The 24,801-nt window shown below is 45.2% G+C and overlaps 1 protein-coding gene across 1 annotated transcript in view; it reads left to right on the top strand.

The window, feature by feature from the left end:
• Positions 1-24,801, top strand: part of LOC138661768 (cytochrome P450 2C20-like) — a 103,383-nt gene that overhangs the window by 19,731 nt on the left and 58,851 nt on the right. The window contains exon 2 of the mRNA XM_069746672.1: positions 2,380-2,542. Coding sequence (XP_069602773.1) covers positions 2,380-2,542 — 163 coding nt within the window. The remainder of the gene's footprint in view (positions 1-2,379; positions 2,543-24,801) is intronic.

The following is a 24,801-nucleotide window of genomic DNA, read 5'->3' on the forward strand; positions in this document are numbered from 1 at the left end:
TGGGTCTGGGTTGTAGAGACGGTGTCTGCCGCTCCAAGGTGTTCTCCAGGTTGCCTCTCCCTAGCTTCTATCTTTATGCTCTTTTTAAGTAGTTGTTGAAACAACACTGTATTAGGCCTACAAGTTGGGTCAGGGTTGTAGAGACGGTGTCTGCTGCTCCAAGGTGTTCTCCAGGTTGCCTCTCCCTAGCTTCTATCTTCATGCTCTTGTTAAGTAGTTGTTGAAAAAACACTGCATTAGGCCTACAAGTTGGGTCTGGGTTGTAGAGACGGTGTGTGCCGCTCCAAGGTATTCTCCAGGTTGCCTCTCCCTAGCTTCTATCTTCAAGCTCTCGTTTAGTATTTGTTGAAACAACACTGCATTAGGCCTACAAGTTGGGTCTGGGTTCTACAGACGGTGTCTTCCGCTCCAAGGTGTTCTCCAGGTTGCTTTTCCCTAGCTTCTATCTTCAGGCTCTCGTTAAATTGTTTTTAATATAACACTGCATTTGGTCTACTTGTTTTGTTGGCCCTACTAACGGTGTCTGCCGCTCCTTGATGTTCTCCTCCACTGAACAATGCAGTGCCGCCTGTTTACTACTGTTACCAATTTTGAACTGCATTTAGCCTACTTACTGATTTGGGCCTACTCTCTGTGTCATCCTTTCATTACAGTTGTCCTCCACTGAACAAAGCAATGCCCCCTGGTTAGTCCTGTTACCAATTTTGAACTGCATTTAGCCCACTTTATTATTTGGGCCTCTATCTGTGTTTCCTCCTCATCCTGCCAATTGCCCAGCCAGTGATAGATGAGTCTGCTGGTACATTGACCCAGAACGCTACATTCCCCGTGCACGCTACACAGCCAGAATGTGACCCTACTGAAAGTCAGGTTACCACCTTACACAGGGAAAAAGAGTAAGGTGTAAATGAAAGTGCAGGTTCCTTCATCAGGTGGTGGGGGGAATACTCGCTGGCGACATCACTGGCACAGGGCCCCTCATAGTACGCAAAAGTGTCGCTGCCGGTGGGAGGCGCCACCGCCATGCAAACACACCGCCGTACTTTGAGGGGTCCTGTGCCAGTGCCAATGCCAACGAGTGGCCCCCCCTGCTTTCTCAGGATCACAGCACTTGCAAAGTTGAAATACTTACCTCTCCCTGCTCCACTGCCGTGACGTGGTCCACATTTCCTGGGCCCACTGAATACTTGAACCAGCCCTACCCCCCACAACTTTAGTCAAATGACCCCCAATTTCCAATGCCTAACTATTATTATAAGGTAAATTAAGATTGGCAAGCTTCAGTAACAAGAATGGATGTTTTTGCCATTAAAATGGGCACTGTAGGTGTTTTCCTGGTCCCCGCTCACTGCCGATTATGCTTCCCCCTTGACTTGCATTGGGTTTCGTGTTTCGGTCGATCCCCGACTTTTCGAGAAAATCGGTTGATTTCACTCGACTCGACTTTTGAGATAGTCGGGTTTTGCAAAACCCGGCCGACTCGACCCAAAAAAAGGAAAAGTCGTTAAACCCTACTTAGGACTGTGTACTTTTATAAGAATCCTGTATAATAAGCTGATCATAAAGGATGCCTGCCACTATGTACCATCAGCAATTATCAGTGATCTGTGGAAAAACCCAGCAACAAGTGTTTAATGTGTCTGCAGCACCTCCACAAGAGAAATGAAGTATTACATTTTTCCCTTAATTGACTAAATGTAATCGAAGCACATGGTCTTTGTACATTCTGCTCTTCTCACCAACTAATAAATTTGGCACCTACTATGGGATTCCTACTATAAATTCAGAAACGTATACGTCTGTGTACAGGAAAGATATATATCTTGGTACCATGTGAGCCAGTGGATACAAAAATATACCTTTTAATGGCTAACTGATATCTATCCACTGGCTAACACGGTACCAAGATATATATCTTTCCTGTATCCAGTTAGCCATTAAAAGGTATCAACCACTGAGGACTCTCAATTCTAAATATTTATATACGTCTGTGTAGCAATTACATCTTTACTTCAGGGATCTTAACATTTTTTACATTTTTAGGCTGGCTGCCCACTGCCGAACCTCTTCCATTCATATCCGCCTTCGTCGACAGGTGTCCTGCGTACCTATCTTTAACATTGGGTACACAGGCCATGTGAATGTATGCGGATGCCTACGCATGCATCGTTTTGATGCTGCACCAAACTGCATCGAACGCCACATGTTGCATTTTTTTTGCCGTCGCGCAGCATAAAAATGAGCGTAGCCCTCCGCAGCTGTGCCCAACTCAAGTGTAAAACCAGCCTTAGATAGTAAATATACAGTCTTTGCCTACAGTATATCTTACTTGTTTGGAGGATAAATTCACCAGATTTTAAGATTTTCATATCTCTCTAGCTAAGTGAGACGTATGGACCTGTCTATACCATCTATTTTTCAAACCATCGGACCATAGTACTGATTGGGTACGATGCCGTGAAGGAAGCATTGGTGGACTGCAGTGACGCATTTAGTGACAGGGGAGACATAGGAACAGGAGAGCTGTTTTCTAAAGATTTTGGTAAGTTTAAGTAAATTAGTACAATAGCAAAAATATGATATGTTACCATGATATTAACCCCTTTTTGCCATCTGCCATACTATCCCATTCATGTACCCTTTTGCCCGTCTGACCATGGACAGGATGGCACATCATCGGTGATCGTCCACGCACACGGGTGGTATGTTGCCGATAGTAGCCGAGTGTCAGCTGATTCTCACAGCTCATACCTGGCACTTTAACCCCCGGAACACTGCGGTCAAACAAGATCGCAGTGTTCTGGTGCCGGCAGAGGCATAGAGAAGCATCGAGTTGTCCTGAGGTTCTCCTTTCAGACCCCTGACTCCAAGATGGCCACGGGGTCCTTCCGGGTACGCAGGGAGGTGGCTTCTCAGTGCCTGTTGAGAGCAGGCATCGGCAAGCCTCCTTCACTTCCTGTCAGATCGCTGATCAGATACAGTGCAGGGCAAAGTGTCAGCTCAGCGATCTGTGATGTCCCATCCTGGGACAATGTAAAAAAGTAAAAAAAATATTAGCATGTGTAAAAATATTTTTTTTAAAATGTATAAATATAGAAAAAAATAAAAAAAATTCCAATAAATATATTTCTTTATGTAAATGAAAAAACAATAAAAGTACACATATTTAGCATCGCCACGTCTGTAATGACCCGACCTGTAAAGCTGTCCCACTAGTTAACCCCTTTAGTGAACCCAATAAAAAACAAAAAAAGGCACAAAAACAATGGTTTATCATCATACCGCCGAAAAACAAATGGAATTACACTCGATCAAAAAAGCCGAATATAAATAAACATGTTACCGGTGAAAACGACATCTTGACCCGCAAAAAACGAGCTACAATACAACATCATCATCAAAAAATTAAAAAAGTTATAGCTCTCAGAAAAAAATGATGCAAAAATAATATTTTTTTATATAAAATAGTTTTTATCGTATTAAAGCGCCAAAACATAAAAAACTGATAGAAATGAGGTATCGCTGTTATAGTACTGACCCAAAGAATAAAACTGCTTTATCAATTTTACCACACACAAAACGGTATAAACGCCCCCCCAAAAGAAATTCATGAATTGCTGGTTTTTGTTCATTCTGCTTCCCAAAAATCATAATAAAAAGCGATCAAAAAATGTCAGGTGTCCTAAAATGGTACCAATAAAAACATCAACTCGTCCCACAAAAAAACAAAACCTCACATGATTCTGTGGGCCAAAATATGGAAAGATTATAGCCCTCAAAATGTGGTGATGCAAAAACTATTTTTTGCAATAGAAAGCGTCTTTTAGGGTGTGACAGCTGCCAAACATAAAAATCAGCTATAAATAGTAAATCAAACCCTTCTTTATCACCCCCTTAGTTAGGGAAAATAATAAAATTAAAAAAATATATTTATTTCCATTTTCCCATTAGGGTTAGGGTTGAGCCTAAATTAATGTATAGGGTTGGGGCTAAAGTTAGGGTTAGGGTTGGAGCTAAAGTGAGAGTTAGGGTTGGGGCTAAAGTTAGGGTTAGGGTTGGGACTAAATTTAGTGTTATGGTTGGGGTAAAGTTAGGGTTAGGGTTTGAATTAGGGTTGGGATTGGGGTTATGGTTGGGATTAGGGTTAGGCGAAAGGTAGTGTTAGGTTGGTGTTTAGGTTTATGGTTAGGGTAGTGATTAGGTTTAGGGGGGTGTTGGGGTGAGGGTTGGAGTTAGAATTGGGGGGTTTACACTGTTTAGGCACATCAGGGGCTCTCCAAATGTGACATGGCGTGCGATCTCAATTCCAGCCAATTCTGCTTTGAAAAAATCAAATGGTGCTCCTTCCCTTCCGAGCTCTGCTGTGTGCCTAGTGATTTACCCCCACATATAGGGTATTGGCATACTCAGGACAAATTGGACAACTTTTGAATCCAATTTCTCCTGTTACCCTTGTGAAAATAAAAAATTGGGGACGAAAAGATAATTTTTATAAAAAATTATGATTTTTTAATTTTACTGCTGTACGTTCTAAACTTCTGTGAAGCACTTGGGGGTTCAAAGTGCTCACCACTCATCTAGATAAGTTCCTTAGGGGGCCTAGTTTACAAAATGGTGTCATTTGGGAGGTTTTCACTGTTTAGGCACATCAGTGGCTCTCCAAACGCGACATAGCGTCCAATCTCAATTCCAGCCAATTTTGTCTTGAAAACTCAAACAGCGCTCCTTCAATTCCAAGCTCTGCCATGTGCCCAAAAAGTGATTTACCTGCATATAAATGGGATATCAGCGTATTCAGAACAAATTGTACAACAACTTTGGGGTCCAATTTCTCCTATTACCCTTGGTAAAATAAAACAAATTGGATCATAAGTAAGTGTTTTGTGAAAAAAAGTTAAATGTTCATTTTTTTTTAAAACATTCCAAAAATTCCTGTGAAGAACCTGAAGGGTTATTAATCTTCTTGAATGTGATGTTCAGCACCTTTAGGGGTGCAGTTTTTAGAATGTTGTACACTATTGGGTATTTTCTATCATATAGACTCAAAGTAACTTCAACTGTGATGTGGTCCCCCCCCAAAAAAAGGTGTTGTAGAAATGAGAAATCTCTGTTTAACTTTTAATTCCTAATAAAAAAATGTTGTTTCCAAAATTGTGCTGATGTTAAGTAAACATGTGAGAAATGTTACTTATTAAGTATTTTGTGTGACATATGTTAGGAGTCGAGTTTCCTCTGCTGCACAGGGGGAATCTCTGTGGCCTCCCTGCTAACACCCTTGCACCTCTCCAGTCCATCCTTAACTCTGCTGCCCGACTAATCCATCTCTCTCCTCGCTACTCCTCCGCTTCCCCCTCTGCAAATCTCTTCACTGGCTCCCATTCCCTCAGCGTATCCAGTTCAAATTGCTAATACTGACCTACAAAGCCATCCATAACCTGTCTCCTCCATATATCTCTGAACTAATCTCTCGATATCTTCCCTCACGTGATCTCCGGTCCTCCCAAGACCTCCTTCTCTCCTCCACACTTATTCGCTCCTCATCCAATCGCCTCCAAGACTTCTCCCGAATATCCCCCATCCTCTGGAACTCTCTGCCCCAACACGTCCGACTATCAACCACAGTCGGATCCTTCAGACGGAACCTGAAAACTCATCTCTTCAGGAAAGCCTACAGCCTGCACTGACACCGCTGCTGCCTCATCACTATCGAAGCTACCGCCTCACCAACACCGGAGCTACCGCCTCACCAACACCGGAGCTACCGCCTCACCAACAACCCTCAACCTACTGTCTCCTTCCCCATAATCCTGTAGAATGTAAGCCCGCAAGGGCAGGGTCCTCGCCCCTCTGTATCAGTCCGTCATTGTTAGTTTGTTTACTGTATGTGATATTTGTAACTTATATGTAACCCCTTCTCATGTACAGCACCATGGAATCAATGGTGCTATATAAATAAATAATAATAATAATCTCGATCCGTGTCTGCTGCGGTCTCCCATTCTGCATCAGCCACAGTGGAGCCTGCTCAGCGGAGATGTCGCTCCCAGCGTCTTGCTGAGACTGGTACTGTGGAAAGGGTTACTACTGCCTCTCCAGGCTCTGCTATTGTACCCTGCACTGATATCCAGCGAGCAGGCTTTTCTGGGACTAAGTCCTGCTTTGCACATACTGAGAATGCCAGGGCAAGATCTCTCAGTGGAGATCTAGGGTCACATGCTCAGGTACTGCAGCAACTTCCATTGGTTCTTCTTGGAAGATCTTGTAGGTGCTAGGACTAAGTCCTGCTTTGCACACACTGAGCATGCCCAGGGCAAGATCTCTCAATGGAGATCTGCAGTCACATGCTCAGGTACTGCTGCAACTCCATTGGTCCTTCTTTGAAAGGTCCTGAACGTGCTGCAGCTATATAAGCTTCGCATGACCGCACGGCCATGCGCTAGTATACATTTGTATACGTGTGTATGTTGGGAGTGAAAGTTCTTCTTTAACCCCTCTGTGACCTTAGACGTACTATCCCGTCGAGGTGCCCTGGGCTTATCTGACCCTGGACGGGATAGTACGTCATAGCCGATCGGCCGCGCTCACGGGGGGAGCGCGGCCGATCGCGGCCGGGTGTCAGCTGCTTATCGCAGCTGACATCCGGCACTATGTGCCAGGAGCGGTCACGGACCGCCCCCGGCACATTAACCCCTGGCACACCGCGATCAAAGATGATCGCGATGTGCCGGCGGTGCAGGGAAGCACCGCGCAGGGAGGGGGCTCCCTGCGGGCTTCCCTGAGACCCCCGGAGCAACGCGATGTGATCGCGTTGCTGCGAGGGTCTCACCTCCCTCCCTGCTCCCTCCAGCCCCGGATCCAAGATGGCCGCGGATCCGGGTCCTGCAGGGAGGGAGGTGGATTCACAGAGCCTGCTCAGAGCAGGCACTGTGAAGCCTGCAGCGCTGCATGTCAGATCAGTGATCTGACAGAGTGCTGTGCAAACTGTCAGATCACTGATCTGTGATGTCCCCCCCTGGGACAAAGTAAAAAAGTAAAAAAAAAATTTTCCAAATGTGTAAAAAAAATTTAAAAAAATATTCCAAAATAATGAAAAAAAAAAAAAAATATTATTCCCATAAATACATTTCTTCATCTAAATAAAAAAAAAAACAATAAAAGTACACATATTTAGTATCGCAGCGTCCGCAACGACCCGACCTATAAAACTGTCCCACTAGTTAACCCCTTCAGTAAACACCGTAAGAAAAAAAAAAAAAAACGAGGCAAAAAACAACGCTTTATTATCATACCACCGAACAAAAAGTGGAATAACACGCGATCAAAAGGACAGATATAAATAACCATGGTACCGCTGAAAGCGTCATATTGTCCCGCAAAAAAAGAGCCACCATACAGCATCATCAGCAAAAAAATAAAAAGTTATAGTCCTGAGAATAAAGCGATGCAAAAATAATTATTTTTTCTGTAAAATAGTTTTTATCGTATAAAAGCGCCAAACCATAAAAAAATGATATAAATGAGGTATCGCTGTAATCGTACTGACCCGAAGAATAAAACTGATTTATCAATTTTACCAAACTCGGAACGGTATAAACGCCTCCCCCAATAGAAATTCATGAATAGCTGGCTTTTGGTCATTCTTCCTCACAAAAATCGGAATAAAAAGCGATCAAAAAATGTCACGTGCCCAAAAATGTTTTCAATAAAAACGTCAACTCGTCCCGTAAAAAACAAGACCTCACATGACTCTGTGGACCAAAATATGGAAAAATTATAGCTCTCAAAATGTGGTATTGCAAAAAATATTTTTTGCAATAAAAAGGGTCTTTCAGTGTGTGACGGCTGCCAATCATAAAAATCCGCTAAAAAACTCGCTATAAAAGTAAATCAAACCCCGCTTCATCACCCCCTTAGTTAGGGAAAAATAAAAAAAAATGTATTTATTTCCATTTTCCCATTAGGGCTAGGGTTAGGGCTAGGGTTAGGGCTAGGGCTAGGGTTAGGGCTAGGGTTAGGGCTAGGGTTAGGGCTAGGGCTAGGGTTAGGGCTAGGGTTAGGGCTAGGGTTAGGGCTAGGGTTAGGGTTAGGGCTAGGGTTAGGGCTAGGGTTAGGGCTAGGGTTAGGGTTAGGGCTAGGGTTAGGGCTAGGGTTAGGGCTAGGGTTAGGGTTAGGGTTGGGGCTACAGTTAGGGTTGGGGCTAAAGTTAGGGTTAGGGTTTAGATTACATTTACAGTTGGGAATAGGGTTGGGATTAGGGTTAGGGGTGTGTCAGGGTTAGAGGTGTGGTTAGGGTTACCGTTGGAATTAGGGTTAGGGGTGTGTTTAGATTAGGGTTTCAGTTATAATTGGGGGGTTTCCACTGTTTCGGCACATCAGGGGCTCTCCAAACACGACATGGCGTCCGATCTCAATTCCAGCCAATTCTGCGTTGAAAAAGTAAAACAGTGCTCCTTCCCTTCCGAGCTCTCCTGTGTGCCCAAACAGGGGTTTACCCCAACATATGGGGTATCAGCGTACTCAGGACAAATTGGACAACAACTTTTGTGGACCAATTTCTCCTGTTACCCTTGGGAAAATACAAAATTGGGGGCTAAAAAATAATTTTTGTGGGAAAACAAAAAGATTTTTTATTTTCACGGCTCTGCGTTATAAACTGTAGTGAAACACTTGGGGGTTCAAAGTTCTCACAACACATCTAGATAAGTTCATTGAGGGGTCTAGTTTCCAATATGGGGTCACTTGTGGGGGTTTCTACTGTTTAGGTACATTAGGGGCTCTGCAAACGCAATGTGACGCCTGCAGACCAATCCATCTAAGTCTGCATTCCAAATGATGCTCCTTCCCTTCCGAGCCCTCCCATGCGCCCAAACGGTGGTTCCCCCCCACATATCGGGTATCAGCGTACTCAGGACAAATTGGACAACAACATTTAGGGTCCAATTTCTCCTGCTAACCTTGGAAAAATACAAAACTGGGGGCTAAAATATAATTTTTGTGGAAAAAAAAATATTTTTTATTTGCATGGCTCTGCGTTATAAACTGTAGTGAAATACTTGGGGGTTCAAAGCTCTCACAACACATCAAGATGAGTTCCTTAGGGGGTCTACTTTCCAAAATGGTGTCACTTGTGGGGGGTTTCTACTGTTTAGGTACATTAGGGGCTCTGCAAACGCAATGTGACGCCTGCAGACCATTCCATCTAAGTCTGCATTCCAAATGGCGCTCCTTCCCTTCCGAGCCCTCCCATGCGCCCAAACGGTGGTTCCCCCCCACATATGGGGTATCAGCGTACTCAGGACAAATTGGACAACAACTTTTGGGGTCCAATTTCTCCTGTTACCCTAGGGAAAATACAAAACTGGGGGCTAAAAAATAATTTTTGTGGGAAAAAAATTTTGTTTTATTTTTATGGCTCTGCAATATAAACTTCTGTGAAGCCCTTGGTGGGTCAAAGTGCTCACCACACATCCAGATAAGTTCCTTAGAGGGTCTACTTTCCAAAATGGTGTCACTTGTGGGGGGTTTCAATGTTTAGGCACATCAGTGGCTCTACAAACGCAACATGGCATCCCATCTCAATTCCTGTCAATTTTGCATTGAAAAGTCAAACGGCGCTCCTTCCCTTCCGAGCTCTCCCATGCGCCCAAACAGTGGTTTACTGCCACATATGGGGTATCAGCGTACTCGGGACAAATTGGACAACAACTTTTGAGGTCCAATTTCTTCTCTTACCCTTGGAAAAATAAAAAATTGGGGGCAAAAATATAATTTTTGTGAAAAAATATGATTTTTTATTTTTACGGTTCTGCATTATAAACTTCTGTGAAGCACTTGGTGGGTCAAAGTGCTCACCACACCTCTAGATAAGTTCCTTAGGGGGTCTACTTTCCAAAATGGTGTCACTTGTGGGGGGTTTCAATGTTTAGGCACATCAGTGGCTCTCCAAACGCAACATGGCGTCCCATCTCAATTTCTGCCAGTTTTGCATTGAAAAGTCAAACTGCGCTCCTTCTCTTCCGAGCTCTCCCATGCGCCCAAACAGTGGTTTACTGCCACATATGGGGTATCAGCGTACTCAGGACAAATTGGACAACAACTTTTGAGGTCCAATTTCTTCTCTTACCCTTGGAAAAATAAAAAATTGGGGGCAAAAATATAATTTTTGTGAAAAAATATGATTTTTTATTTTTACGGTTCTGCATTATAAACTTCTGTGAAGCACTTGGTGGGTCAAAGTGCTCACCACACATCCAGATAAGTTCCTTAGGGGGTCTACTTTCCAAAATGGTGTCACTTGTGGGGGGTTTCAATGTTTAGGCACATCAGTGGCTCTCCAAACGCAACATGGCGTCCCATCTCAATTCCTGTCAATTTTGCATTGAAAAGTCAAATAGCGCTCCTTCCCTTCCGAGCTCTCCCATGCGCCCAAACAGTGGTTTACTGCCACATATGGGGTATCAGCGTACTCAGGACAAATTGGACAACAACTTTTTGGGTCCAATTTCTCCTGTTACCCTTGGTAAAATAAAACAAATTGGAGCTGAAGTAAATTTTTTGTGTAAAAAAGTTAAATGTTCATTTTTATTTAAACATTCCAAAAATTCCTATTAAACACCTGAAGGGTTAATAAACTTCTTGAATGTGGTTTTGAGCACCTTGAGGGGTTCAGTTTTTAGAATGGTGTCACACTTGGGTATTTTCTATCATATAGACCCCTCAAAATGACTTCAAATGAGACGTGGTCCCTAAAAAAAAATGGTGTTGTAAAAATGAGAAATTGCTGGTCAACTTTTAACCCTTATAACTCCCTAACAAAAAAAAAAATTGGTTCCAAAATTATGCTGATGTAAAGGAGACTTGTGGGAAATGTTACTTATTAAGTATTTTGTGTGACATATCTCTGTGATTTAATTGCATAAAAATTCAAAGTTTGAAAATTGCGAAATTTTCAAAATTTTCGTCAAATTTCCGTTTTTTTCACAAATAAACGCAGGTACTATCAAAGAAATTTTACCACTATCATGAAGTACAATATGTCACGAGAAAACAATGTCAGAATCACCAGGATCCGTTGAAGCGTTTCGGAGTTATAACCTCATAAAGGGACAGTGGTCAGAATTGTAAAAATTGGCCTGGTCATTGACGTGCAAACCACCCTTGGGGGTAAAGGGGTTAAAATCCCCTCCCTATTGAATGACTGTTCGCGGAAGGTGGGTGATTGCTATCTAGCGCCACCAGCACATTACACACCATATAGCGTCTGTTGCTGTGACCGCCAGTGCGGCGCCGTGTGATGTCATAGCACTTTCCTGACCCAAGCCTGGGTGGTTAGTGGCGTCCTTGCACTGCATGCACTCTCGTGCATCTTTAATTATTATTTTGGTTACGCTGACACCCCATTAGCGGTGTCGAGCGCAAGTAGTCTAGACGGACTCGGATCCCAAGTCTTGGGACTGAGCTCGGTGACTCCTTACTTGCGCTCTTGTGTGCGGTACCATGGCCTTGTGACTTAACAGGGTTCCATTCCTTCACACAGGGTGAAGTTAACCCGTGTGTGTATATTCACATTGTACCGCCATATAGTGCCGCCATTTACTTAGCAGCAGGTTCTTTCCTTGCACGGTGGATCCCGGGTGGCGAACGCACCAATCTTACTTAATAAATATATTCGGTGCGTTCCGCCAACCCTAACATTATGCTAGCGCCAGGATCTGGCTAAGTAATGGCGGATGAACAGCGATTGCAGGGGTACATCCAGCTGCTGGAGGGCCGGTTGGCGTCTCTTGAGCGTGCAACCTCGGCCGTGGATGTTACCGCAATTGCTGTTCAGGCTGCTGGCGTGGCTGCAGCAGCTTTACCCACTGCCACCCCTGTTCCGACTCTATCTCACCTCCCTTTGCCTGAGAAATACTCTGGGGACAGTAAGTTGTCCTTCAAGGGGACAATTACCATAGGCCCATCCACTCTTATGGTAGAGCTATGCGTGGATTCAGGGGCGGAGGGTAATTTTATGTCATCCGCTTTCACCCAGCGTCACGCAATACCCCTGGTGATGCTCACCAAGCCGGTAACAGTTCGAGTGGTAAATGGGTCGACACTACCCTCACAGATTACCCACCAAACCATTCCTATCACGCTTTCTGTGTCTGCATCACATCATGAGTTTATCTCCCTATTAGTCATTCCTGAGGGAATTGATGAGGTCCTGATAGGGATACCATGGCTACGCTATCATTCTCCTCATATAGAGTGGTCCTCAGGGAGAATTTTGGGATGGAGTAAATCCTGCGAGGGTAGATGTCAGAGGGAGTGCGTTCAGGTTGCTACAACACAGGTACCCGCAGATCTTTCTTCTCTCCCCAAGCACTATTGGCCCTATGCAGACGTGTTCTCCAGAAGGGCTGCGGAGACTCTTCCGCCTCACCGCCCCTATGACTGTCCTATTGACCTCTTGCCTGGTGCTGAGCCTCCCCGGGGTCGAGTCTATCCGTTATCTCTCCCGGAGATGGAGACAATGTCTCAGTACATTCAAGAAAATCTGGCTAGAGGATTCATTAGGAAGTCAGTGTCACCTGCAGGGGCTGGGTTAATCTTCGTACTGAAGAAGATTGGAGACTTATGTCCATGCATAGACTACAGGGGTCTTAACGCCATCACCATTAACCCCTTCCCGACCTTTGACGCCACGTAGGCGTCATGAAAGTCGGTGCCAATCCGACCCATGACGCCTATGCGGCGTCATAGAAAGATCGCGTCCCTGCAGGCCGGGTGAAAGGGTTAACTCCCATTTCACCCGATCTGCAGGGACAGGGGGAGTGGTAGTTTAGCCCAGGGGGGGTGGCTTCACCCCCTCGTGGCTACGATCGCTCTGATTGGCTGTTGAAAGTGAAACTGCCAATCAGAGCGATTTGCAATATTTCACCCATTATAACGGGTGAAATATTACAATCCAGCCATGGCCGATGCTGCAATATCATCGGCCATGGCTGGAAATACTAGTGTGCCCCCACCCCACCCCTCCGATCGCCCCCCCACCCACCCGATCTGGCCGGTACACTGCTCCGGCTCCCCTCCGTCCAGTGCTCCGCTCCCCCCCGTGCTCGTGTCCGCTCCCCCCGTGCTCCAATCACCCCCCCGTGCTCCAATCACCCCCCCTGCACTCCGATCCACCCCCCCCGTGCTCCGTTCCACCCCCCGTGCTCCATTCCAGCCCCCCCGTGCTCCGTTCCACGCCCCCCGCGCTCCGTTCCACCCCTCCCGCGCTCCGATTCCCCCCCCCGTGCTCCGATCCCCCCCCCCGTGGTCCCCCCCCACCCTATCATACTTACCGATCCAGCCGTGGTCCCGTCCGTCTTCTCCCGGGCGCCGCCATCTTCCAAAATGGCGGGCGCATGCGCAGTGCGCCCGCCGAATCTGCCGGCCGGCAGATTCGTTCCAAAGTGCATTTTGATCACTGAGATATAATCTATCTCAGTGATCAAAATAAAAAAAATAATAAATGACCCCCCCCCTTTGTCACCCCCATAGGTAGGGACAATAAAAAAATAAAGAAAATTTTTTTTTTTCCACTAATGTTAGAATAGGGTTAGGGTTAGGGGTAGGGTTAGGGTTAGGGGTAGGGTTAGGGGTAGGGCTAGGGTTAGGGGTAGGGTTAGGGGTAGGGTTAGGGGTAGGGTTAGGGCTAGGGTTAGGGCTAGGAATGTGCACACGTATTCTGGTCCTCTGCGGATTTTTCCGCTGCGGATTTGATAAATCCGCAGTGCTAAACCGCTGCGGATTTATGGCGGATTTACCGTGTTTTTTTCTGCGCATTTCACTGCGGTTTTACAATTGCGATTTTCTATTGGAGCAGTTGTAAAACCGCTGCGGAATCCGCACAAAGAAGTGACATGCTGCGGAATGTAAACCGCTGCGTTTCCGTGCAGTTTTTCCGCAGCATGTGTACAGCGATTTTTGTTTCCCGTAGGTTTACATTGAACTTTACACTCATGGGAAACTGCTGCGGATCCGCAGCGTTTTCCGCAGCGTGTGCACATACCTTTAGAATTAGGCTATGTGCACACGGTGCGGATTTGGCTGCGGATTCGCAGCAGTGTTCCATCAGGTTTACAGTACCATGTAAACATATGAAAAACCAAATCCGCTGTGCCCATGGTGCGGAAAATACCGCGCGGGAACGCTGCGTTGTATTTTCCGCAGCATGTCAATTCTTTGTGCGGATTCCGCGGCGTTTTACACCTGTTCCTCAATAGGAATCCGCAGGTGAAATCCGCACAAAAAACACTGGAAATCCGCAGAAAATCCGCAGGTAAAACACAGTGCCTTTTACCCGCAGATTTTTCAAAAATGGTGCGGAAATATCTCACACGAATCCGCAACGTGGGCACATAGCCTTAGGGTTAGGGTTAGGGTTAGGGTTGGAATTAGGGTTGTGGTTAGGGTTAGGGGTGTGTTGGGGTTAGTGTTGTGGTTAGGGGTGTGTTGGGGTTAGGGTTAGGGGTGTGTTGGGGTTAGGGTTGTGATTAGGATTATGGCTACAGTTGGGATTAGGGTTAGGGGTGTGTTGGGGTTAGTGTTGGAGTTAGAATTGAGGGGTTACCACTGTTTAGGCACATCAGGGGTCTCCAAACGCAACATGGCGCCACCATTGATTCCAGCCAATCTCGTATTCAAAAAGTCAAATGGTGCTCCCTCACTTCCGAGCCCTGACGTGTGCCCAAACAGTGGTTTACCCCCACATATGGGGTACCAGCATACTCAGGACAAACTGCGCAACAATTACTGGGGTCCAATTTCTCCTGTTACCCTTGTGAATCTAAAAAAATGCTTGCTAAAACATAATTTTTGAGGAAAGAAAAATGATTTTTTATTTTCACGGCTCTGCGTTGTAAACGTCTGTGAAGCACTTGGGGGTTCAAAGTGCTCACCACATATCTAGATAAGTTCCTTGGGGGGTCTAGTTTCTAAAATGGGGTCACTTGTGGGGGATTTCTACTGTTTAGGCACACCAGGGGCTCTGCAAACGCAATGTGACGCCCGCAGACCATTCCATCAAAGTCTGCATTTCAAAAGTCACTACTTCCCTTCTGAACCCCGACGTGTGCCCAAACAGTGGTTTACCCCCACATATGGGGTATCAGCGTACTCAGGAGAAACTGGACAACAACTTTTGGGGTCCAATTTCTCCTGTAACCCTTGGGAAAATAAAAAATTCTGGGCTAAATAATTATTTTTGAGGAAAGAAAACGTATTTATTATTTTCACGGCTCTGCATTATAAACTTCTATGAAGCACTTGGGGGTTCAAAGTGCTCACCACACATCTAGATAAGTTCCTTTCAGGGTCTAGTTTCCAAAATGGGGTCACTTGTGGGGGGTTTCTACTGTTTAGGCACATCAGGGGCTCTGCAAACGCAACGTGACGCCCGCAGAGCATTCCATCAAAGTCTGCATTTCAAAACGTCACTACTTCAATTCCAAGCCCCGGCATGTGCCCAAACAGTAGTTTACCCCCACATATGGGGTATCACCGTGCTCAGGAGAAACTGGACAACAAATATTGGGGTCAAATTTCTCCTGTTACCCTTGGGAAAATTAAAAAATTCTGGGCTAAATAATTATTTTTGAGGAAAGAAAACGTATTTATTATTTTCACGGCTCTGCATTATAAACTTCTATGAAGCACTTGGGGGTTCAAAGTGCTCACCACACATCTAGATAAGTTCCTTTGGGGGTCTAGTTTCCAAAATGGGGTCACTTGTGGGGGGTTTCTACTGTTAAGCCACATCAGGGGCTCTGCAAACGCAACGTGACGCCCACAGAGCATTCCATCAAAGTCTGCATTTCAAAACGTCACTACTTCACTTCCGAGCCCCGGCATGTGCCCAAACAGTGATTTACCCCCACATATGGGGTATCAGCGTACTCAGGAGAAACTGGACAACAACTTTTGGGGTCAAATTTCTCCTGTTACCCTTGGGAAAATAAAAAATTGCAGGCTAAAAGATCATTTTTGAGAAAATAATTTTTTTTTTTAATTTTCATGGCTCTGCGTTATAAACTTCTGTGAAGCACTTGGGGGTTCAAAGTCCTCACCACACATCTAGATTAGTTCCTTTGGGGGTCTAGTTTCTAAAATGGTGTCATTTCTGGGGGATCTCCAATGTTTAGGCACACAGGGGCTCTCCAAACGTGACATGGTGTCCGCTAATGATTGGAGCTAATTTTCCATTTAAAAAGCCAAATGGCGTGCCATCCCTTCCGAGCCCTGCCGTGCGCCCAAACAGTGGTTTACCCCCACATATGGGGTATCAGCGTACTCAGGACAAACTGGACAACAATATTTGGGGTCCAATTTCTCCTATTATCCTTGGCAAAATAGGAAATTCCAGGCTAAAAAATCATTTTTGAGGAAAGAAAAATTATTTTTTATTTTCATGGCTCTGCGTTATAAACTTCTGTGAAGCACCTGGGGGTTTAAAGTGCTCAATATGCATCTAGATAAGTTCCCTGGGGGGTCTAGTTTCCAAAATGGGGTCACTTGTGCGGGTGCTCCAATGTTTAGGCACACTGGGGCTCTCCAAACGCGACATGGTGTCCGCTAACAATTGGAGCTAATTTTCCATTCAAAAAGTCAAATGGCGCGCCTTCTCTTCCGAGCCCTGCCGAGTGCCCAAACAGTGGTTTACCCCCACATATGAGGTATTGGCGTACTCGGGAGAAATTGCCCAACAAATTTTATGATCCATTTTATCCTACTGCCCATGTGAAAATGAAAAAATTGAGGCGAAAAGAATTTTTTTGTGAAAAAAAATTACTTTTTCATTTTTACAGATCAATTTGTGAAGCACCTGAGGGTTTAAAGTGCTCACTAGGCATCTAAATTAGTTCCTTGGGGGGTCTAGTTTCCAAAATGGGGTCACTTGTGGGGGAGCGCCAATGTTTAGGCACACAGGAGCTATCCAAACGCGACATGGTGTCCGCTAACGATGGAAATAATTTTTCATTCAAAAAGTCAAATGGCGCTCCTTCCCTTCCGAGCCTTACCATGTGCCCAAACAGTGGTTTACCCCCACATATGAGGTATCGGCGTACTCAGGAGAAATTGCCCAACACATTTTAGGATCCATTTTATCCTGTTGCCCATGAGAAAATGAAAAAATTGAGGCTAAAAGAATTTTTTTGTGAAAAAAAAGTACTTTTTCATTTTTACGGATCAATTTGTGAAGCACCTGGGGGTTCAAAGTGCTCACTATGCATCTAGATAAGTTCCTTGGGGCGTCTAGTTTCCAAAATGGGGTCACTTGTGGGGGAGCTCCAATTTTTAGGCACACGGGGGCTCTCCAAACGTGACATGGTGTCCGCTAAAGAGTGGAGCCAATTTTTGATTCAAAAAGTCAAATGGCGCTCCTTCCCTTCCAAGCCCTGCCGTGCGCCAAAACAGTGGTTTACCCCCACATATGAGGTATCAGCGTACTCAGGACAAATTGGACAACAACTTTCGTGGTTCAGTTTCTCCTTTTACCATTGGGAAAATAAAAAAATTGTTGCTAAAAGATAATTTTTGTGACTAAAAAGTTAAATGTTCATTTTTTCCTTCCATGTTGCTTCTGCTGCTGTGAAGCACCTGAAGGGTTAATAAACTTCTTGAATGTGGTTTTGAGTACCTTGAGGGGTGCAGTTTTTAGAATGGTGTCACTTTTGGGTATTTTCAGCCAAATAGACCCCTCAAACTGACTTCAAATGTGAGGTGGTCCCTAAAAAAAATGGTTTTGTAAATTTCGTTGTAAAAATGACAAATCGCTGGTCGAATTTTAACCCTTATAACTTCCTAACAAAAAAAAATTTTGTTTCCAAAATTGTGCTGATGTAAAGTAAACATGTGGGAAATGTTATTTATTAACTATTTTGTGTCACATATCTCTCTGGTTTAACAGAATAAAAATTCAAAATGTGAAAATTGCGAAATTTTCAAAATTTTCGCCAAATTTCCGTGTTTATCACAAATAAATGCAGAATTTATTGACCTAAATTTACCACTAACATGAAGCCCAATATGTCACGAAAAAACAATCTCAGAACCGCTAGGATCCGTTGAAGCGTTCCTGAGTTATTACCTCATAAAGGGACACTGGTCAGAATTGCAAAAAACGGCAAGGTCTTTAAGGTCAAAATAGGCTGGTTCTTGAAGGGGTTAAGAACAATTACCCATTACCCCTGATATCTGAGCTTTTTGATAGGCTACGGGGAGCTTGGGTATTTACAAAATTAGATCTGCGGGGTGCCTACAACCTGATTCGCATCCTTGAGGGGGATGAATGGAAGACGGCTTTTAACACCAGGGATGGGCACTATGAATATCTGGTGATGCCCTTCGGGCTCTGTAATGCCCCAGCCATTTTCCAAGACTTTGTGAATGACATCTTCCGGGATATGCTCACCACCTCGGTCGTAGTCTATCTGGATGATATTCTCATCTACTCTCCAGATATTGACTCCCATCGGAGAGATGTTCGCAAAGTCTTCGACCTCTTACGGGCAAACTCCCTCTATGCCAAGTTGGAGAAGTGTGTGTTTGAGCAGGAGTTCTTGCCTTTCATTGGTTATATCATCTCTGCCCAAGGTTTGGCTATGGATCCTGCCAAGCTACAGGCTGTGATGGACTGGCTGGAACCCCATTCTCTTAAAGCGGTGCAGCGATTTATGGGGTTCATTAATTACTATAGCCAGTTCATTCCACACTTCTCAACTTTGGTTGCTCCTTTGGTTGCCCTCACCACAGCAACAAGTGACAGCAAAAAGTACAGCCAAGAAGCAACGAAGAGTGGTGGTGGTGGGAGACTCACTACTGAGAGGCACAGAAGCAGCCATCTGCAGACCGGACATAACTGCAAGAGAAGTATGCTGCCTTCCAGGTGCGATGATCAAGGATGTGACCGATAGGATACCAAAGCTCTTCAGCTCCAAGGACGTCCACCCATTTCTTCTGATACATGTTGGCACCAATGACACGGCAAGGAAGGACCTACCGACAATCTGCAAGGACTTTGAAGAGTTGGGGAAGAAAGTAAAGGAACTGGATGCACAGGTAGTTTTTTCTTCTATCCTTCCAGTAGACGGGCATGGCACCAGGAGATGGAACAGGATCCTTGATGCAAACAACTGGCTAAGACGATGGTGCAGACAACAAGGATTCGGATTCCTGGACCACGGTGTGAATTACTGGTATGATGGACTCCTCGCCAGAGACGGACTACACCTCAACAAACCTGGGAAACACACATTCGCCAGAAGACTCGCTACACTCATCAGGAGGGCGTTAAACTAGAAGAAGAGGGGACGGGAAGAAAAACATTAGACTCGAACAAAGACGACCCAGGAAAACATACTCTGAAGGGAGATAAGAACATTTCTAAAACAATCCACAGTGAGGAGATTGGAACAAAACAAAATCCTCTAAACTGCATGCTCGCAAACGCCAGAAGCCTGACAAACAAGATGGAAGAACTAGAAGCAGAAATATCTACAGGTAACTTTGACATAGTGGGAATAACCGAGACATGGTTAGATGAAAGCTATGACTGGGCAGTCAACTTACAGGGTTACAGTCTGTTTAGAAAGGATCGTAAAAATCGGAGAGGAGGAGGGGTTTGTCTCTATGTAAAGTCTTGTCTAAAGTCCACTTTAAGGGAGGATATTAGCGAAGGGAATGAGGATGTCGAGTCCATATGGGTTGAAATTCATGGAGGGAAAAATGGTAACAAAATTCTCATTGGGGTCTGTTACAAACCCCCAAATATAACAGAAAGCATGGAAAGTCTACTTCTAAAGCAGATAGATGAAGCTGCAACCCATAATGAGGTCCTGGTTATGGGGGACTTTAACTACCCGGATATTAACTGGGAAACAGAAACCTGTGAAACCCATAAAGGCAACAGGTTTCTGCTAATAACCAAGAAAAATTATCTTTCACAATTGGTGCAGAATCCAACCAGAGGAGCAGCACTTTTAGACCTAATACTATCTAATAGACCTGACAGAATAACAAATCTGCAGGTGGTTGGGCATCTAGGAAATAGCGACCACAATATTGTACAGTTTCACCTGTCTTTCACTAGGGGGACTTGTCAGGGAGTCACAAAAACATTGAACTTTAGGAAGGCAAAGTTTGAACAGCTTAGAGATGCCCTTAATCTGGTAGACTGGGACAATATCCTCAGAAATAAGAATACAGATAATAAATGGGAAATGTTTAAGAACATCCTAAATAGGCAGTGTAAGCGGTTTATACCTTGTGGGAATAAAAGGACTAGAAATAGGAAAAACCCAATGTGGCTAAACAAAGAAGTAAGACAGGCAATTAACAGTAAAAAGAAAGCATTTGCACTACTAAAGCAGGATGGCACCATTGAAGCTCTAAAAAACTATAGGGAGAAAAATACTTTATCTAAAAAACTAATTAAAGCTGCCAAAAAGGAAACAGAGAAGCACATTGCTAAGGAGAGTAAAACTAATCCCAAACTGTTCTTCAACTATATCAATAGTAAAAGAATAAAAACTGAAAATGTAGGCCCCTTAAAAAATAGTGAGGAAAGAATGGTTGTAGATGATGAGGAAAAAGCTAACATATTAAACACCTTCTTCTCCACGGTATTCACGGTGGAAAATGAAATGCTAGGTGAAATCCCAAGAAACAATGAAAACCCTATATTAAGGGTCACCAATCTAACCCAAGAAGAGGTGCGAAACCGGCTAAATAAGATTAAAATAGATAAATCTCCGGGTCCGGATGGCATACACCCACGAGTACTAAGAGAACTAAGTAATGTAATAGATAAACCATTATTTCTTATTTTTAGTGACTCTATAGCGACAGGGTCTGTTCCGCAGGACTGGCGCATAGCAAATGTGGTGCCAATATTCAAAAAGGGCTCTAAAAGTGAACCTGGAAATTATAGGCCAGTAAGTCTAACCTCTATTGTTGGCAAAATATTTGAAGGGTTTCTGAGGGATGTTATTCTGGATTATCTCAATGAGAATAACTGTTTAACTCCATATCAGCATGGGTTTATGAGAAATCGCTCCTGTCAAACCAATCTAATCAGTTTTTATGAAGAGGTAAGCTATAGGCTGGACCACGGTGAGTCATTGGACGTGGTATATCTCGATTTTTCCAAAGCGTTTGATACCGTGCCGCACAAGAGGTTGGTACACAAAATGAGAATGCTTGGTCTGGGGGAACATGTGTGTAAATGGGTTAGTAACTGGCTTAGTGATAGAAAGCAGAGGGTGGTTATAAATGGTATAGTCTCTAACTGGGTCGCTGTGACCAGTGGGGTACCGCAGGGGTCAGTATTGGGACCTGTTCTCTTCAACATATTCATTAATGATCTGGTAAAAGGTTTACACAGTAAAATATCGATATTTGCAGATGATACAAAACTATGTAAAGCAGTTAATACAAGAGAAGATAGTATTCTGCTACAGATGGATCTGGATAAGTTGGAAACTTGGGCTGAAAGGTGGCAGATGAGGTTTAACAATGATAAATGTAAGGTTATACACATGGGAAGAGGGAATCAATATCACCATTACACACTGAACGGGAAACCACTGGGTAAATCTGACAGGGAGAAGGACTTGGGGATCCTAGTTAATGATAAACTTACCTGGAGCAGCCAGTGCCAGGCAGCAGCTGCCAAGGCAAACAGGATCATGGGGTGCATTAAAAGAGGTCTGGATACACATGATGAGAGCATTATACTGCCTCTGTACAAATCCCTAGTTAGACCGCACATGGAGTACTGTGTCCAGTTTTGGGCACCGGTGCTCAGGAAGGATATAATGGAACTAGAGAGAGTACAAAGGAGGGCAACAAAATTAATAAAGGGGATGGGAGAACTACAATACCCAGATAGATTAGCGAAATTAGGATTATTTAGTCTAGAAAAAAGACGACTGAGGGGCGATCTAATAACCATGTATAAGTATATAAGGGGACAATACAAATATCTCGCTGAGGATCTGTTTATACCAAGGAAGGTGACGGGCACAAGGGGGCATTCTTTGCGTCTGGAGGAGAGAAGGTTTTTCCACCAACATAGAAGAGGATTCTTTACTGTTAGGGCAGTGAGAATCTGGAATTGCTTGCCTGAGGAGGTGGTGATGGCGAACTCAGTCGAGGGGTTCAAGAGAGGCCTGGATGTCTTCCTGGAGCAGAACAATATTGTATCATACAATTATTAGGTTCTGTAGAAGGACGTAGATCTGGTTATTTATTATGATGGAATATAGGCTGAACTGGATGGACAAATGTCTTTTTCGGCCTTACTAACTATGTTACTATGTTACTATGTTACCAAGAAGGGAGCAAATCCCAAGTTGTGGTCAGAGGAGGTCTCCAAAGCCTTTCTCTCTATTAAGTTACACTTCGCTAGCGCTCTCATCCTACATAGCCCCGATGTAGAAAAACCATTTGTCATGGAGGTGGATGCCTCATCCATTGGTGCTGGAGCAGTCCTTTTCCAAAAGGATGCTCAAGGTCGGAAGCAACCTTGCTTCTTCTTCTCCAAGACCTTCACACCAGCGGAGAGGAATTATTCCATCGGGGACAGGGAGTTGCTAGCCATGAAGTTGGCTTTTTCTGAGTGGAGACATCTCTTGGAGGGAGCTCGCTTTCCCTTCCAAGTGTTCACTGACCACAAGAACTTGGTATATATACAGACGGCCCAGCGGTTGAATTCTCGCCAGGCTAGATGGTCTCTGTTCTTCTCCCGGTTCCATTTTACTCTCCATTTTCTCTCCGGGGAGAAGAACATTCGTGCCGATGCTCTCTCCCGCTCCACAGTGTCATCTGTGGAGGAGGAGGAGGAGCCTCGGCTTATTGTCCCTTCAGAGAGCCTGAGAACTGTGGCTCCAGTTTCTCTAGAGTCCGTGCCCCCGGGCAAGACTTTCATACCAGTGAATTTGCGACCAGAGGTTCTCTCTTGGGCTCACTCGTCCAGAGTGGGTGGACATTTTAGGACCAAGAGGACATCTGAGCTTTTGGCGAGGACGTACTGGTGGCTGCATATGGCCCGTGACGTCGGGGACTATATTCGGGCGTGTATCTCCTGCGCCCAGAATCGGTCTCCTCGGCAACGGCCTGCTGGGTTACTTAACCACATGCCGGTGGCAGTCAGGCCCTGGGAGATGGTCGGGATGGACTTTGTTGTGGGCTTACCCATGTCTCGTAGCTGCACCATTATCTGGATGGTCACCGATCATTTTTCTAAGATGGTGCATTTGGTGCCGCTTCCACGGTTACCTTCTGCACGGGCCTTGGCGGTGTTGTTCATAAAACATATTTTCCGCTTACATGGAATGCCTGATAAAATTGTCAGTGACCGGGGTCCCCAGTTTGCGTCTCGGTTTTGGAGAGAGCTCTGCCGTTTACTCAGCATGGAGCTGAATCTCTACTCTGCATATCATCCTGAGACAAATGGGTTGGTAGAGAGAACCAACCAGACTCTGGTGACATACTTGCGACATTTTGTCTCTGCTAGGCAGGATGACTGGGCATCTTTGCTACCTTGGGCAGAATTTGCATTGAACAACGCCGTAGCCGATTCCACTGGTCAGACTCCTTTTCTCCTTAATTACGGCCAGCATCCGCGTGTCCCTGTGACCATGCCCGTGTCATCCACCGATTCTAGGGTGGCAGACTGGGAGGTGGAGGCACGTGACATCTGGGACCGCACTCAGGATGCCATCTGGGCCTCCGAGGAGAGAATGAGGGTTTCGCCTGATACACACCGGCGCCCTGCTCCGACCTTTGCTCCTGGCGACTTAGTGTGGCTCTCCGCCCGAAACATCAGGCTGCGAGTTGAGTCCACTAAGTTTGCGCCTCGCTACATTGGCCCGTTCAAGGTTCTGGAACAGGTCAACCCTGTGGTCTACCGTTTGGCTATTCCTCCACACCTTGTTATCACCGATACTTTTCACGTTTCCCTCTTAAAGCCCGTTCATTTGTCCCGGTTTTCTGAGTCATCTGCCGGGACATCGAGTTCATCCACGGATGAGTTTGAAGTGAATGCTATCGTGGGGTGCAAGGTGGTACGTGGCAAGAAATTTTATCTGGTGGACTGGAGGGGTCACGGCCCAGAGGATAGAACCTGGGAGCCTGTGGAGCACATTCGGGCTCCACTGCTCATTGCAGCTTTTGAGCGAAGTGAGGCCCAAGGAGGGGGGTCCTAGGAGGGGGGGTAATGTTATGAGTCGAGTTACCTCTGCTGCACAGGGGGAATCTCGATCCGTGTCTGCTGCGGTCTCCCATTCTGCATCGGCCGCAGTGGAGCCTGCTCAGCGGAGACGTCGCTCCCAGCGTCTCGCTGAGACTGGTACTGTGCAAAGGGTTACTACTGCCTCTCCAGGCTCTGCTATTGTACCCTGCACTGATCTGCAGCGAGCAGGCTTTTCTGGAACTAAGTCCTGCTTTGCACACACTGAGCCTGCCCAGGGCAAGATCTCTCAGTGGAGATCTAGAGTCACATGCTCAGGTACTGCAGCAACTTCCAATGGTCCTTCTTGGAAGGTCTTGTAGGTGCTAGGACTAAGTCCTGCTTTGCACACACTGAGCATGCCCAGAGCAAGATCTCTCAATGGAGATCTGGGGTCACATGCTCAGGTACTGCTGCAACTCAATTGGTCCTTCTTTGAGAGGTCCTGAACGTGCTGCAGCTATATAAGCTTTGCATGACCGCACGGCCATGCGCTAGTATACATTTGTAAACGTGTGTGTGTTGTGAGTGAAAGTCGTTCTTTA

This window comes from Ranitomeya imitator, chromosome 2, assembly GCF_032444005.1.
Source record: "Ranitomeya imitator isolate aRanImi1 chromosome 2, aRanImi1.pri, whole genome shotgun sequence".
Classification (NCBI taxonomy): Eukaryota; Metazoa; Chordata; class Amphibia; order Anura; family Dendrobatidae; genus Ranitomeya; species Ranitomeya imitator.